The sequence below is a fragment of the Melanotaenia boesemani genome, chromosome 21 (assembly GCF_017639745.1).
Source record: "Melanotaenia boesemani isolate fMelBoe1 chromosome 21, fMelBoe1.pri, whole genome shotgun sequence".
Classification (NCBI taxonomy): Eukaryota; Metazoa; Chordata; class Actinopteri; order Atheriniformes; family Melanotaeniidae; genus Melanotaenia; species Melanotaenia boesemani.
The window spans coordinates 28,115,229-28,132,342 of NC_055702.1; the positions used below are offsets into that span (position 1 = coordinate 28,115,229).

The 17,114-nt window shown below is 44.5% G+C and overlaps 2 protein-coding genes across 3 annotated transcripts in view; one reads left to right on the plus strand and one right to left on the minus strand.

The window, feature by feature from the left end:
* Window positions 1-4,329, plus strand: part of lrrc45 (leucine rich repeat containing 45) — a 28,120-nt gene extending 23,791 nt beyond the window's left edge. Inside the window, 2 exon segments of the mRNA XM_041973262.1 lie at window positions 2,900-3,047; window positions 3,129-4,329. Coding sequence (XP_041829196.1) covers window positions 2,900-3,047; window positions 3,129-3,328 — 348 coding nt within the window. The 3' untranslated portion in view covers window positions 3,329-4,329.
* A 726-nt stretch (window positions 4,330-5,055) lies between these two features.
* On the minus strand, window positions 5,056-16,625 carry rac3b (Rac family small GTPase 3b). 2 transcript variants are annotated; one of them, XM_041973270.1, is made up of 6 exons: window positions 16,481-16,625; window positions 14,524-14,595; window positions 13,319-13,436; window positions 11,089-11,151; window positions 10,431-10,590; window positions 5,056-7,578 (listed from the first exon to the last, which is right to left on the minus strand). In XM_041973270.1, exons 1-6 carry the CDS (start codon window positions 16,513-16,515, stop codon window positions 7,448-7,450), a joined length of 579 nt encoding a protein of 192 aa, XP_041829204.1. In that variant the 5' UTR covers window positions 16,516-16,625; the 3' UTR covers window positions 5,056-7,447. The 2 variants fall into 2 exon arrangements, with proteins under 2 accessions (XP_041829204.1, XP_041829205.1); XM_041973271.1 differs by lacking the exon at window positions 11,089-11,151.
* Window positions 16,626-17,114: the final 489 nt, after the last annotated feature.

Below are 17,114 nucleotides of genomic sequence, written 5' to 3' on the forward strand. Positions count from 1 at the left end.
ATATCCCAGTATAAAACCAGTCTGTAGCGCTTTTTAATCCCAGTATAACCAGTCTGTAGCAGCTTTTAATCCCAGTATAAACCAGTCTGTAGCAGCTTTTAATCCCAAGTATAAACCAGTGTGTAGCAGCTTTAATCCCAGTCTAAACCAGTCTGTAGCAGCTTTAGTCCCAGTATAAACCAGTCTGTAGCAGCTTTTAATCCCAGTATAAACCAGTGTGGTAGCAGCTTTTAATCCCAGTATAAACCAGTGTGTAGCTGCTTTTAATCCCAGTATAAACCAGTTCTGTAACAGCTTTTAATCCCAAATTAAACCACGTCGGTAGCAGCTTTTAATCCAGTATAAACCAGTGTGTAGCAGCTTTTAATCCCAGTATAAACCAGTCTGTAGCAGCTTTTAATCCCAGTATAAACCAGTCTGTAGCAGCTTTTAATCCCAGTAAACAGTCTGTAGCAGCTTTTAATCCCTGTAGAAACCAGTCTGGTAACAGCTTTTTAATCCCAGTAATAAACCAGTCTGTAACAGCTTTTAATCCCAATATAACCAGTCTGTAGCAGCTTTTAATCCCAGTATAAACCAGTCTGTAACAGCTTTTAATCCCAGTATAAACCAGTCTGTAACAGCTTTTAATCCCAGTATAACCAAGTCTGTAGCAGATTTTAATCCCAGTATGACCAGTCTGTAGCAGCTTTAATCCCAGTATAAACCAGTCTGTAACAGCTTTTAATCCCAGAATAACCAGTCTGTAACAGCTTTTAATCCCAGTATAAACCAGTCCTGTAGCAGCTTTTAATCCCAGTATAAACCAGTCTGTAACAGCTTTTAATCCAGTATAAAACCAGTCTGTAACAGCTTTTTAGTCCCAGTATAAACCAGTCTGTAGCAGCTTTTAATCCCAGTATACCAGTATAAACCAGTCTGTAACAGCTTTTAATCCAGTATGAACCAGTGTGTAACAGCTTTTAATCCCAGTATAACACCAGTTCCTGTAGCAGCTTTTAATCCCAGTATAAACCAGTGTGTAGCAGCTTTTAATCCCAGTATAAACCAGTCTGTAGCAGCTTTTAATCCCAGTATAAACCAGTCTGTAGCAGCTTTTAATCCCAGTATAAACCAGTCTGTAGCAGCTTTAATCCCAGTATAAACCATCTGTAGTAGCTTTTAATCCCAGTATAAAACCAGTGTGTAGCAGCTTTTAATCCCAGTATAAACCAGTCTGTAGCAGCTTTTAATCCTAGTATAAACCAGTCTGTAGCAGCTTTTAATCCCAGTATAAACCCAGTCTGTAACAGCTTTTAATCCCAGTATAAAACCAGTCTGTAACAGCTTTTATCCCAGTATAAACCAGTCCTGTAACAGCTTTTAATCCCAGTATAAACCAGTCTGTAGCAGCTTTTAATCCCAGTATAAACCAGTGTGTAGCAGCTTTTTAATCCCAGTATAAACCAGTGTGTAGCAGCTGTCAGACTGGGAGGTAAAATGATGTAAAATGAATGTATGAATAGATTTAGCAGCATAAAGGTCGACCAGAAGAAGAAAGCAGAATTTATTACTAACAGAACTTTGTAGAAATAACACACAGACCAACAGTGACCAAACCTTTTCTCATCTCATCGTTCTCTCAAGTTTTGGCTTTCAGGAGAAAAAATATTGTTATTGAACAAAACACACAACAGAAACTATTTCCATGTTTCCACTTTTTCCTCATTTCCAGTTATTCCTGCTACTATTTACCTGCTATCCTCACTAAACCAACTCCAGCTCAGCTGCTTTGTGGCGCCACCGTGCATCAGAAACGTCTTCTTGGCTTTATTCCAGCCATAGAGGAGCATTATTTTTCTTCTTTTCACACACACATAGAACTTTCTGCTCACTGGTTGATCTTTGGCTGCTCCTGATTGGACGTTACCGTCAATCTAAGCTCTCTGATTGGTGGAAAGTCTGACAGGAAGTGGCTTCATCATCATGTCCAGGTCTAAATAGAGGTCTCTTAGCAACATAGTAGTGATGGTGATGTTTTTATGGTGAAATGTGATAAATAATGCTGTTATCATGGATCATTGTGGATTTACCAGATAGAGTCTCTGAATAAAACTACATTTAGTGGCTGGATTGTAAACCTCCTGGACGGGATAGAAATGTCTGGAAAACCTCCGTAGATCAGCTAAAGGGTAGCTATCCATCACATTTACCCCACAAAGCTACACACCACCGCTCCTAAGGAAGTGATGATGATAGAAGAGGTAGAGCTTGGAGATCTAGTGGAGGTAAGGGTTAATAGTTGCAACCTCCACAAGCCTAAAATGTGCTCTGTGATCCACAAATCCATCCAGCCATCTTCTGTACCCACGTAATCCAGTTCTGGGTCATTGCTGAAGTTGGTTCTGAACATTTGTGGATCACTTCTTTTCTCTCACTGTAAGGTTTGGCTCTCCTCCACAGATCACCACCCTAACCTGGTTTGTGTGCCTCTGTGTTGTTGGGGCATTAATACCTGGTAGGGTCTTCCAAAACAAAGTGGTTTTCAGGGGGAGGTGTTTGAATAGAGAGCAAATCGAGAGCTCAGTGGGCCAACAGTCACCTCGTCTGGAAAAGGGAAACCAGGACAGCTTCCTGGAGCCGGGTCTGGGAGGGGAGCTCAGAGTATCCAACAATCTTGGAGTGACAGACTGAGGTGGTGGTCCCCATCTTTAAAAAGGATGGAGAGTGTTCTCCCACTCTCAGGGATCACAGTTCCCAGCCTCCCTGGGAAGGTTTACTTCATGGTGTAGGAAAGGAGGCTCTGGAGGTCCTCTCTCTGATTGGTTCTGCATCTTCTGAGGTTTTCATCCCAGATGCTGTGCAGACTCTGGTCCTCATGACGTGTATTTATATGCAGCGCTGTGTTGTTCTGTTGTAGGATCTGTCCGGTAAAGACCAGGAGAAGGTGGCCGAGGTGAGCCGGGTCAGAGTGGAGCTGCAGGAGCAGATTGCACTTTTCCAGGCAGAGGTGACGGCGCAGGGAGGCCTGAAGGCAAAGATCAGCGCCCTGGAGAGGGAGATTAAAGGTACAGCTTTACTGTTTCCTCCTGTTCCCATGACTTTGTGCCTCTGCTTGTTTCCTGTTAAATGTACCTGTTTTCTGTCAGTGCTGAGCAGCAACCACAGAGAGGCGCTCCTCGACAAAGAGAGCGAGATGTCCTCCATGTTGGAGAAGCTGCGGCTGAAGGAGGCAGAGATCCAGAGGATGAGAGAGGACGAGGCCCACAGAGCCAGTTACCTGCAGAGCGCCGTCCTCAGCTACGTCCAGGGATCCCCACTGGGACTCTACAGCAGCCCCAAGAAGTGACCTGAACCCAGAAACCTGCACAGGTCAGGACACCCTGCTGGATAAAACTCTCAGGTCAGGACTTCCTGGAACGTTTTACCATAAACAACAATCTGGAACATAAAACAGCTTTACAAGACAGAAAGTCTTTGCTTTGCCTGATCCATCCACAGAAGGAACATCTGGAACCTGATCCACAGCTGAGCTCTGCTGACATGCTTAACATCTGCTCCGAGCTGCTTCTGAAGCAGGAAGTAGCTATAAGCTCCTGTTTCAGACGCGGTTCATGTTACCGGCTCGATGCCACTCAGACGGAGCAGGTTGTGTTTCAGCTTGTCGTTTCTTTGTGCAGGAATCCAGCCGACTGCGGCTGCAAGATCAACTTATTTCATCCTCATAGTCCTGATCGAATCAGTTTTCTAACGCCTCCTATATGATGTGCTACTACAGGTTTTTACTTGGTTTCCTCGCAGGGCTTTTAATAACGAGCCTAGCTGTTGGATAAAAACTTTAAAACATGTTTTTTGCCACTCCTGAAGTCTTTATTCTCTTCCTTTGCCAGAGCTCTGTGAAAAACCTGTTCCTGACCGTTTTCACTGTTTTTTCTTTGCTTTAATCCTCCTACCTCCAGGGACGAACCAGTTTTCCTGGTATTACATGAAGAAAAGAGGCTCTCTGGCAGGTCTGTGTAAGGAACATTTTAACCTTGGTGGGGTTCAATGAATCACACATTTCCTGCAGCTTTGTCTCAGATCAGAACATTGGGAATAAAGTGAGATTCAATATTTAGCCAAAGGACACGTGGACATGTGGAGGAGCTCAGGTCAGCTGCTGGTGTGTCCATGGTCCAATGTAAAAATACGCCTTAACGTTGTGTCAGACCTGTCAGGTTCTGATGGAGGACAAGAAACTGCTGAGTTTTAATGTTATTTTATAAATGAAGTCCAAACTGCAGGATATTCCATCAGATGAATTCAGATGTTGTTTTGGATTTTCATCTTAATAAATAAAAATGTAAACATCTTAATAATGTACTTGTATATATTTCAACTAAAACAAAAGAAAAATGTGCTTTTCATTATTTATTTATTGGTTATGATGTTATCGCACTGGTCCAACCCACTGGAGATATGACTGTGGTGCATGTGGCTGCACGGCGGTGTTGTGGCTGGAGGTGGGTTTGAACAGCGGCCTTTCTGTGTGGAGTTTGCATGTTCTCCCCGTGTAAGCGTGGGTTCTCTCCAGGTACTTCGCCTTCCTCCCACCATCAAAAGACATGCATGTTAGGATGGACTGGCGACCTGTACCTACCTCTTGCCTGCTAATACTGGGATAGACTCCAGCTTCCCTGCGACCCTGAATTGGACTGTTACAGAAAATGGATGGATGGACAGTCCACATGTGCATGTTGCTTTTCTGCTGACTTCCATTCAGACACTTCAGCAGGCTTCTGCTCCTCACACACTGATGAACAGCTCAGGGGGAACTTTTGGTTCAGTTTCTGATCCAACATGTGAACAGGTTCATCCTCCAGCTGCAGGACGATGCCACCGATCTTCTGTTTATGACCATATAAAAGTTTTACAGAAAGGGTTTTAAACCTTGATATTACTTTCAGGTCATCCATTTATTAGGGACCCACTAGAATCTGTGTGTTCAGAGCCTGAAACAGCTGTACTGAAAGTACTGGTAGATGTGTGTTTTCATGGATAAGGCAACAGAGAAGTGAATCATGACATCAAGCAGCGTACCTTACATATGCGTTTGTATTTAGTATACAAAAAAATTAAAATTCCACCACATAGACATGTAAAGTAATAAAAAGACAAACAGTTGGAGCAAGTATACAAGTCATCTTACATTACATACATACATGGCCGATGCATTTCATCAAACAACCTCTCCTAAGAATTACAGTGGGTCAAATAACCAGAGAACTTCCATGCAATAATAGTACTATCACTTTTTTTTATTACTTTTTTTTTTTTTTTTTACTTTTTTTCTGCTGTTTCTCAGCTACATTTTGACACCTTGGCAAGGCAGGACCACACGACATGATTCAACCACAGTTGTGCCCACCGGAGACAGGACCAAGTCCTGCAGGGGGGGTCGGCACCCACTGCAAGGACACACAGGGTCTGCAGAGACTCTGAGGGTCTGCAAAGACAGATATAGGTTCTGCAAAGAGATTGAAGGTCTACAGAGACACTGAGGGTCTGCAAAGACAGATATAGGTTCTGCAAAGAGATTGAAGGTCTACAGAGACACTGAGGGTCTGCAAAGACACATCAAGGGTCTGCAGAGAGACACAGGGTCTGCAAAGACACCGAAGGGTCTGTAAAGACATACAGAGGGTCTGTAAAGACACAGGGGGTCTGCAGAGACACATCAAGGGTTTGCAAAGACACTGTGGGTCAGCAGAGATGCTGAGGGTCTGCAGAGACACTGAAGGTCAGCAGAGACACAGAGGGTCTGCAGAGACGCTGAAGGTCAGCAGAGACACATTGTTTTACACAAAGGTGCAGTCTGCAGAAACCTCCACAAAGGCCCCTTTATTTTACACCGTTAGCAACACTTCAACATGAGCAACTCTAATTCCTTTAGTTTGAATAGTTTTACTTGTAAGAGTTAAATATTCAGGTACATCTAGTTATTAATAACATACTCCTTTCTAAGGATTATTCTTTACACCACGAGATGTCACTAATCCATTATTGTCTGTCTTCATCTCCACGTATTGTTGAAAAGTCGTATGTATAACTACAGTATGAAATAGTACCAAAAACTGGACACTAAAAAACTTGGCTTAAAACAACGCTGTCTTTTATCACCACCCCGACCTGTCCAACAACGCTGTCTCACTTCAGCTGACACACACACACACACACACACACACACACACACACACACACACAGGATCAGACACTACATCTACACAGCGGGATAAATTAAGACAGAATATTTTAAGACCCATGCAGACTCCTCCACCTGTAGAGGCAGAACTCAGGCAGCGAGGTTGAACAGCCCCAGTGTTTGGCATGCTTGTCTGACACGTCTACAGTAATGTGAATTTACCCACAGAAACTTGACTAAGATCAGCTGTTTGTAGGACGGACTTGTTCCATCACTGTCCAGCCTTGAGCTTCAACGCAGCTGTTTTTGTTCCACCAGCACAACTACGACCTCAAGGCTGAGAGTTCACACTGCAACACGTTCTCAGGGGGGGGTGTGATGTTAGAAACAGTTTGCTCTCATGTAATCCTTGTGGAGAAGGATCAGTTATTAATACTGATGGCAGAGGTGATGAAAACAACTATCCCAGCTGGTTTTACTGGTCAGGTTAAAGTCACCCAGCTCTTCCAACTCTGCAGCGTTCTGAAGCAACATCACAACTCCGGCTGGGTGACCATTTTGGCAATATGCAGCACCAAAACAATGATGTCTTCAGACTCGGATTTAGGGGCCCCACCTTTACAGATAAGTCAATAAATGTCAGATTGATTATATTAATTAATCAGGGACAAAAAGTCAACTTTTTAGACTCAGTTTGGATTTTAACTGTTTAATAACCTGGTGTGAGTCTGCTGTTTAACTCGATGTGGAAGTCCTATCCCCACCACGAGCAAGATCACATTACTGTAAATAAGTTTTTATTTCAACATGCTGATCTTAGATTAGAAACTGAGGGAAACTTCAACCTCAAGGCATATTCACAGTTCACGTTCTATCTAGTCACCATTGCGTTAATGCAAGCAAGCATGGCTGAGAAAGAAGAGATGAAGCAGTATGAAGACGAGTTGTAGAAACCGGTGCAGCCCTCATGGCAACATGATCTGGTTCTATGTTGTATGTATAAAGTAGCTGGACAGTCAGTGCAAATCATAAACAACCAACAACCATCAGCAAACTATGGCCAAGTGAACCTGCCACAGAGTTCACAGAGAAACCACCACTGTATTCTGCAATGAAAAAAATTAACATGGTTTCTGTTCCCAGTATAGTTAAAAAAACATCAATACAAAGAAAGCAATCTGAGAATTGCACATTTGCTCTGGTTAGTTTTCTGTCTCATCCTGTCAGAGAAGAAGTGGTTGTTGTGGTTCTGGTGATGCAGTGTCGGGTTATGACAGTGTTTTCTCTTCAGAACATGGTGCATCTCTTCCCTCGCTTCTTCACCGGTGGAGGGCAGAGCACGGCTCGGATGGCCTCATCAAATACCGTCTTCAGGCCTCGCTGGGTCAACGCCGAGCACTCCAGGTACTTCACAGCCCCTGCAGACACGAGGAAATGCTCCGTAATAACAACATTTTATTGTTTCTGGTTCGGTCTACACTGGAAAAATTTGGTTAAAGGGATTTTACTTCATTTTTGAAGTGGAGTTGTAGGACATACTCATGTCTTACCTGCAGCAGGTAAGTCAAACTAACCGGTACACAGAGAAGGATCAGACCTAAAAACTCAAAGATGTGGTTAAACTTTTTCACTTTTTGCATCAGACGTTTTGCTTGCTAACAGTTTTTGATTGGAAGGAAGTCCATGGTGGGACAGGTGTTAGCTTGCCAGCACTCAGACCGCCGTCCATCTCAGGTCAGACAGTAACTATTCACAGAACCCCACTTCAACACAGACACTGCCATCATCACACCAGGCAACCAAAAACCTCTATTCCCCTCTCTTTTCCTGTGAGCAACAAACAGCTATGGGACGCAAGAATGAAAAGTATGGATTAAAGACGGATGCAGATCTGGAACACCTCATTCGCTCACACTGCAGCTGGACAGGTGTGTTTAGGCGGAACAAAAGATGCTATGATGTAGCCCGAAACAGGTCAAAACCTCCATGAAGAAGAACCTTCCAGTTCAGGACCAGTTACAGTGGATGAACAACACTGGAACCAGTGTTTAAGGAGATACTGGTGCCACAGTTCTACTGGGGGTGTGAAGCTGGTGCAGCATTCTTCTCTGGACAATCAGCTCCATTAGCTCCACATCAGTCCCCACAACAGAACCAGAACTTCTGGTTCAGTCTCATCCAACAGTCACACAGAACTCCTAGGACCCACAGCCTTACTGTCACACCTCTCAAGTGGCATCCTCCACCTTAGTCATGGCCTTCAACACAATCACACCGACGTCTCCACCCATAGATCGGTCGCACCCCACAGGCAAAAAAACAAAAACAAGTCCTTGTCAGCCCACTGCTGTTCCTTCTCATAATTCACATATGCCAAACAAAGATGGCCAGCTCCCCTCCCATGTGTCCTCATACACATCAGTCCAGCATCATGGAGTGACAAAAACACTGTTAGACACCAGCTCCCTCACCAGCATGAGGAGAATCAGACTGGGACCCCAAGTCCAGTCCTCCAGATCTACTATCCTGCATCCCTTCTTCAAAACACCTGTATCCAATAGCTGAATCCCTTCATCCACATGTTATTCATCCATGCAGAGGCCTGGTAATGCGGCATTCGTTTGATTCAGCTGTGTTGGAGAAGGGTTGCATCTAAAAGTTGCGGGATAATAGATCTCGAGGACTGGACTTGGGCACAGCTGCTCTACAGTTTGCTTATCAGGCAGCATAATGAGAATCATGTCAGAGATGGTGGTCAGCAGACCTGGAGCACCACAAAGGACTGTACTCTCACCATTTCTCTTCACACTGTACACCTCAGACTTCCAATACAACTCTGAGTCCTGTCATCTGCAAAAATACTCCGATTACTCTGCAGCTGTGGGGAGTACCAGTGATGGACAAGAAGCTGAGTACAGAGAACTGGTCGGAAACAATCACATGATGGACAATCCTTCACATCCTCACATCCTCTACACAACCAAGTGTGTTCAGTCAGAGGCTTCTTCAGGTCTGCTGGAAGGTTCAGGAGGTCACCCTGCAGCAGATGTAACTGAACATAATGACCTTTTCATAGACTAAAAACTGTTTCTGAGTCGTTACATGTCCAGTCAGGTTCTTCTGTAAGAGTTCAGGTAACATTGATGGAGGTGGGTACACCTGTTCATACATACTCTTGTCATGGTAGCATGCTTACACTTGAATTCACGTGGACTCCTGGTTTTCAACTGCAGATGTCTCCAAACTGACTAAATGTTAGCTTCAGAAGAGAATTTTAAACTTAGATAAGAACCAAGCTAACTCTTTCCTCCAGTCTTTAAGCTGAGTCTGAACATACACGTCCATAGCTCAGTTATTCAGACCAACTGTCACTACTTTTTCTGTCTAGAAAACCTTGATGAACGTTCTTTATATTTTCCTCTCTGTGCTGTTTACCAGGGATGGACATATTGATATTCTGTAACTGATTATTTGCTATCTGTTAGTCAAAATATTTGTTTGAGTACACTTAAAATAAACGATACCACCATGTTAATACAAAACATGCCATTTGTTTCCACTTCTGAAAGTTTTAAGCCACAAAATTATGTGTAAAAACCAGGTAATGTTTTACATTAGTAAACATGGTGTATTCTTTCCCTGTTTGCCGTGTCACATGACCACGGTAGCCAATCAGATTTCATGATGATGCTGCTCGTCTCAGTGGTGATGATGTTGTGTTCAATGCTGGTTCTTTAGCATCATCTCCATTCAACTAAAGAAAATGAATTCATGTCATATTTTTGTCTTCACAAGGACTATTTTTCTCCTGTCTGAAATGACATCCCCAAAATAAATGAAGTACATCTCCACAACTTCCAGGGCTATATGTATAATCCTGGTCTAATCCTAGGATTTAGTAAAGTAATCCTAGGAATGAGTAAAAATCTTTCAAGTATATATGTACATGAAATTTATTCTTATTTAATATTTGTCCTTGCAATAAAAGTACCAACACGCACGATAGAACTGTGTGACTTTAAAGGGCGAAGGTTTGGATGTCAGTACTGATTCTGATAAAAATGACCACAAACTGATGGTATCATGTTAAAAGGAAAAAATTGTATCACCCAAACTTAACTTTAATGTTTTAATGTTCAAATTTCATGGAAGATTTCTGGAAAAACTTCCAGTTGATTTGATTTCTGAGACCTCAGTTATTGATTTTTATTAGAAAACAGTGAATGGTGGTTTCTGAGTTTAGCCGTCCTACTGGCACATGCAGCCTCACCAATCTCTCTGGCCATAGCCAGACCCTGTGGGTAGGTGATGGGGGAGAGCTTCTTGTCCCGCAGCCTCTCGATGGTGTCCTTGTCATCCCGCAGATCCAGCTTTGTGCCCACCAGGATGATGGGTGTGTTGGGGCAGTGGTGTCGCACCTCAGGGTACCACTAAGGCCCCACACATGTGCATGGATATATAAACACAGCATCAGTGGGAGAAGAGAGATAAAGCAGTTAGCTGGATGCAGAGCAGTGAGCACCATCACCAGATCCGTTTCATTCACACAAAACATCCTCAAGCAAAACAACCTCCAATCACATCACATGACACAATGAGAGAACCCCTTCAGACCAGAAACAGACTCTGCAGAGGGAGGCGTGACCTTCAGGAAAGTGTGGCTTCATATGAAAGCATCTTATGATGCTCAGCAGACCAAACCACAGCGGGTCCTCACACTCCCCCCCCCAGAGTCAGCACACCTTCAGGCCTCGTTCTACAATGTTCCTGTGATCTCCATCTATTCACGGAGTCTCTTCAAACTCAGAACATTCTACACCGAGGACTGAGAGAGCGCATCATGAGCCAGGTGAAGCCATAGATGTGCCTCCTTGTGGTCAGACTCGGCGTGGAGGGGGACAGAGGGGGGGTGGCCAGTCAGTACTGACCTTAGCTCGGACGTTCTCAAAGGAGGCCGGGCTGACCAGGGAGAAGCATATCAAGAACACATCCTGGAGAGAATCAGAGACATGGCTAGTTGAAAGCAACATGTGTGTGTTTAAACATGGATTCCTGTTTATAGGAGTGTTTCAGCATCAGCTGAGCTTCCGTCATACGCCCTGCTGGCTTTATCATCCAGGAAGCGGAGGGAGGGAAACGTGAGACCATGCACACCCTGAGGTCAGATCTGCTGCGTGATGTATGTTTAAAATAAAGAAAACTCTTCACTGCAGCTGCTTCTTTGTTAAAATTCATTTTTTCTGTTTGTCCTGTTTCTTATTTAATCTGCAGTGAAACGACGTGCAGCATCGTCTCCAGCGTGAACGTCCGCCTGCCACGGCTCAATCATGAAGCAGCTTCTAAAAACTCAACTTTGCTTCACAACTTACAAACTACAAATTTAAGTTTAAGTTTTCCACAAGTGACTTTTTTGTTTAGTTTTTAGATTGTTCTGAAAACTGATGCATCTGTTTCTGCAGGATTAGCTGTTGTCTATAAAGCTCCTTTCACCTGGTGGGCAGAGGTGGTGTCATGTGACCTGCAGAAACATTCTGAGACGAAAATCCAACCTGTTGACGCCACTGTGAGCAGGTCACATACAGCCCCAGTTCCAACAAAGTCAGGTCCCTGTGTAAATGTGAGTAAAACCAGAATCTCATCAGGTCATCTTTTATCCCCAGTAGAAGATCACCAACATACCACATGTTTAAACTGAGACGTTTCACCATGAGATGAAAATATGAGCTGATAGTGAATCTGATGGAAAAAGTTGGAACAGGAGCAACAAAAGGCTGGAAAAGTACCTGGTACAAACCAGAAACACCTGGAGGAGCATTTGACAACTAATCAGGTTACCTGGCAACAGGTCAGTAACATGACTGGGTATAAAGGAGCATTTCAGAGAGGCAGAGTCTCTCAGATGGAAAGATGGACAGAGGTTCACCAATCTGAGACAAACTGGATCTAAAACTGTGGAACAATTTCAGAAAATGTTCCTCAGACTTTGAAGATCCACCATCTACAGTGTAGAATATCATCAGAAGAATCAGAGAATCAGGAGGAATCTCTGTATGCATGGGACAAGGCTGGATGCTGGTGATCTTCTGCATTAAAAGCAGACATGATTCTCTACTGGAAACCACTGCATGGACTCAGGAAGACTTCCAGAAACCACTGTCTGTGAACACACTTCACCCTGAAACCCACAAATGAAGAAGCCAGATGTGAACAGGATCCAGAACCAGCTTCTTCCGTCTTCTCTGGACCAAAGCTCATTAAAAATGGTCAGAGGCAAAGTGGAAACCTGGATGAAGATGTGAACTAGTTTGTGGAAAGCATGGACGGCGTGTCCTGCAGACTAAAGAGGAGAGGGAGCATCCAGCTTGTTATCAGTGGACAGGTGAAAAGCTGCATCTCTGATGGGATGGGGCTGCATTAGTGTCTATCATCATGCTGCCATCAGATTCACTAACAGCTCATGTTTTCAATCACATGGTAAAATGTCTCGGTTTCATCATCTGATATGTTCTAATTTTGTTTTTATTTACGTTTTCCACAGAAACCTGACTTCTTAAATCAGGGTTGTAGATGAATAAATAACTTTCCTCCTTTAACAACGATAATTAGCCGCCTGCATCGTGTCGTTCTATAAGCAGCCACATACAGAAAAGCTTCTGCTCTCCGTCTGGTCATGTAATCAATATGTTCAGCTGTTCCCGTCCACCATCTTTGTTTAACACGATGCCGCCTGGTTGTTAGCTTGATAGGAATCCAAGTTAGTGATGGAGCAGCTTCTCTGACCAGCAGCAGTGATGGTGGAGACGTCGACGAGCAATGAAACCTCACGCTGTAACGACAACATTCAATAAGCCTGAATATGTGAGTGAAATTCTCTTTTCATGGCAGCAAGCTGCAGGAATGTGGTGATTTTTAGTTGCTTTGTTTCACTGAGCTAGATCATCGATAAAAAAAATGGGTGAATTAATAAAACTAAAAGAAAAAATGGAGCAGGGGTTTACTGTGGTCAGTGGATCATTAAATGTTTGAACCAGGCGGATTCTAAGTTTCTTAGTTTTCCACTTCTCGCACACGGCTACACCAGCTGATGGAGGTATTTATGTTCGTTTCAGCTCTGGGTGGACATGGTGTGAGTGGTGCTGGGGGAAGGAGTCAGAATACCGTCTGTGGGTAAGACAACGGTCTGAGGCGGTCGTAGTCCTCCTGTCCAGCTGTATCCCAGAGGCCCAGATTCACGGGTTTTCCATCCACCATCACATTGGCAGAGTAGTTGTCAAAGCTGCGAACGTAAAGTTTACAGGTTGATCGTCCTCTGCAGACCTCCAGTTACTACCAAGTTCAGAAAATTACACACAATCACATCTGTACACGTAGCAGAAACAATTACTTATTTTTACAATTAATCATGATATTAAACGCCATAATTAATTCATCATAAAGATCTCATTATCTCATGGCTTTCCATGTGCGATCCTGTGTGAACCGTGTTAAACAACATGCGTTTCCGCTTGTGTTGCTTTGTTTTCCTTCTGTGTTTTCATGGGAAAGTACGACAGAGGGAGAGTTTTCCTCCAAACTAGCGGATGAAATCCTCCTGGTGTGGTGAAACATGAGGCAGGTGTGATGGTGGAGGACGTCTCAGCCTGGAAAGCAGGACATGAAACAGGAAAACATCCAGCATGTTCCACCAGCAGCTTGTAGCACGAAGTGAAGAAACGTTCTGCTTAAATCCCGCTGATGTTTAACCAACGGTTTCCTGGAGTTTGTACTTTTAGAGTTGTGTACCACTCAGGCTGGAGCGGCTGGACAGCTCGTGATGTAGTTTTTTTTATGTGTCAAACAGCAGCTGGAAGTCAAAGCAAGCTGCATGTTCTCCTGCTTTCTAAAGAAATGTTCAAAAGCATTTTATTATGTGGTTTCCAGAAAGAAGCCTCCAAGTCCAGGCAGAGGTCCTGGAGCCTTTTCATCTGCTTTCTCTGAGAGAAATCACAGTTAATATGCTGGATTTATTTATTCTGCACACAGCAGAGGAGACTTGGATGGAATTTACTTCTTATGTTATTTATGTTGGCATCAAAAGATAGAAATAAATAAAACTTAAGAACTATGAGGAGTGTGTGATTTTACACATTTACACTGATGTGAATAGTTGTGATTATTTCTGACAGTAATGGAAGGAAATCTATAATGGTGCCATCCGTCAGTCTGATCCGTCAGCCAGGTGTGTGACCGGATCACCTGCAGTATGATAACGAACCGATGTGAGGAGATGAAAGAAGCAAACTGACTAAACGTCTCCTCGTCTCTTTCAGCTTGGACAAGCTTTGACCATGACTCAGCGTGCGGCCCTGCCTTGGTTTACTCACACAGTTGGGATGTATTCTCCAGGAAAGGCATTGGTGGTGTAGCTGATCAGCAGACAGGTCTTCCCCACAGCCCTGAGGAAGACGGACAAGCAGGGTCAGAGGAAACGGACGTTTTGGTTCTGGCTGCTGTATTAAAACAGGCTACTGCTCTCTTTCACTGCCTGCCACACAGACACTGGCCTAGATTCACGTTGCCTGGGGACACAGTAGCCTTCTATAATACACCCCCACCCACCCACCAGCACACACTGCCACGCACAGACGCAACCTGAACACAAGTCCTACACTGGTTCAGGCTGCAGGACGCCCAGCAGAGCGCTGATGGCACGGATGGGCTCAGGAGGATTCATGGAGCAAGTTGGTGTTCTGATACGGGAAAGTTGTGGGAACGTCAGGATTCCAACCAGATAACAGCTCAGAAGGTTCAGCTTCTTATTTTTACAATAATAAAGTTGTTATTTTGCCTTTATGAGCAAACCAGCGCTGAAACTACAGTTAAAATACAGAGAACTGCAGTCAGAGTCCAGGAACAAGCAGGATCAGACACGACTTCACGTTCTGACCGGTTCCAGCTGGAAACACCGACGTTTTCATTCACAATGAAATGAACAGCAGCCTCAACAAGACCTGCACACAGATTTCATCAGCCAGAGCCGACTCAAAGGCATGAAGGAGCTGAGCAGCCGCCACGCTGCCTCTGTCGTACGGTGCATGTGCAGCTTTCTGCACCAGAATCGCTAACCTAGGAAGTCATGGACAAGCTGCTGTTTTCAGCTATTCTGTAGTGGAACACTCCAAATTCTATAAACAACAACAATAAAACTGCTTAACTTGTTTACTTGAAATGTGTCTGCTGATGTTTTCTGCTGCTTTCAGTCAATCACACTCATAGATCACTCTGTATATTAAAAGAGCAAATCAATCCTAAACTATTTTTCTAAATTTGTTCCCCAACCCAGAGCCAGAGTAACACCAGTATGACGTCAACACCTACTAACTATACAAATGAATGGGTGTTACTTCGACAGCGCATGAAATGATCAAGCACCAGTAAAGGTGACTGGGGGGCCCAAATAAAATTCTGCTCTGGGTGCCGTAAAGGCTCGGGCCAGCCCTGCACTCCGTATTTCTTTATTAGGAATTAAACTGCAGCGTGAGAATCTGCCCCACCACAGGTCTGTTCAGGCTGTCTTAGCGCAATAATTAAACATAAAAATCCAAATGAAGAACAGCTTTTCCCTCATCTTTCATAACTTTCTGTCTGACATCACCTCTGTGGCATCATCCTGCTGAATGTGAACTGTTGGAGTTCTGCTCCGCTCTTCTCCACATTACTGTGACATTCCCTAAACTCGTTCTGCACAAATAATCCATGAAAATCTAAACAGATGAGGATTAGTGCCCCAACGTTCTTAGTTTTTGGGGTTAATCCCAGAATTCCTTAAAAAATCTGAAATCTAAGAAAAAAAACACCCCTGAACGATCAAATTCAGAGATGAAATGACATCATTCCTGCCCTCAGACTTTCGGCCCGTTTTGGTTGAGTTTCCTGTCGGGTCTGTTGGGACGGTTCGGTTCTGAGACCCGGTTCGGTTCTGGGACCCGGTTCAGTGGGATGTGGATGTTGTCAGGGAAAGGCACACAGTGTGCAGCAGCACAGCAGCGGGGCCTTCACTGTCAGGGCCACGCATTCCTGAGCGTGCATCAGCACTTCCAGCCTAACTCCAGTGGCCTACGAGGCTCGCGGGTGCTCGTGCACAGCATCCCGAGGCGCCCCGCTCCTACCTTCACCCGGATTGCGATCTGGTGCAGCCGCAAAAACGTCCGGATCAGCCGAACATCGGAGGAGAGACCCACAGACCGCGGAGCCCCAGCCCATTTTCCTGCACAGCATCCTCCCATCATCCATCTGTCTGAATCCCACATGAGAAAGTGCTGTGTCTGCGCGCGGACTCACCCGTCGCCGACCACCACACATTTGATCGCCTGCATTTGTTCTGGAGCTGGAAGGTTCGGTGAACCGGTACTGGTGGTTTCTGAGATCCAGCAGTCTGCGCTGAGGTCTCGGATGAGAGCAGCGGGCTCGTCCGCCTGGCGATGGAGCCGCAGTGAAAGAGGTCGAAGACGAACCACGTCGAACTCCTCCGGAAAGAGCCGAGTGCTTTTAAAGGGACAGAGATCTTCTCCTTCCGCCACGTTTAAACGTTTAAATGGCTTTTTGTGAGTCCGGTACGGAACCAGGACCACCGCAGACTGGAGCGGCCTCGGGGTGGGGGCTGCAGCGTGTTCAGAACCGAACCGCTCCAGATTCTACTGCTGAATTATACAGACAAGCCCGTTACTATGACAACGTGAAGGATGACATCACTGCATCCTACACTCCAAGCAGGCGAGGCCGGAGCTCACTCACATGCACGCGCACGAATTAGACAGCAAAACTGAATGTGAATCTACGTCACACCGCGTTGCATGCTGGGTGGGGGCGCCATCTTGTAAGGAATTATGTCTGTTAGTTGTGATTACAGTTTATGAAACTTTACCATCGTTTCTCTTACATCCTGTTTAGTTTGTTTAAATCTGATGGAGAAAGA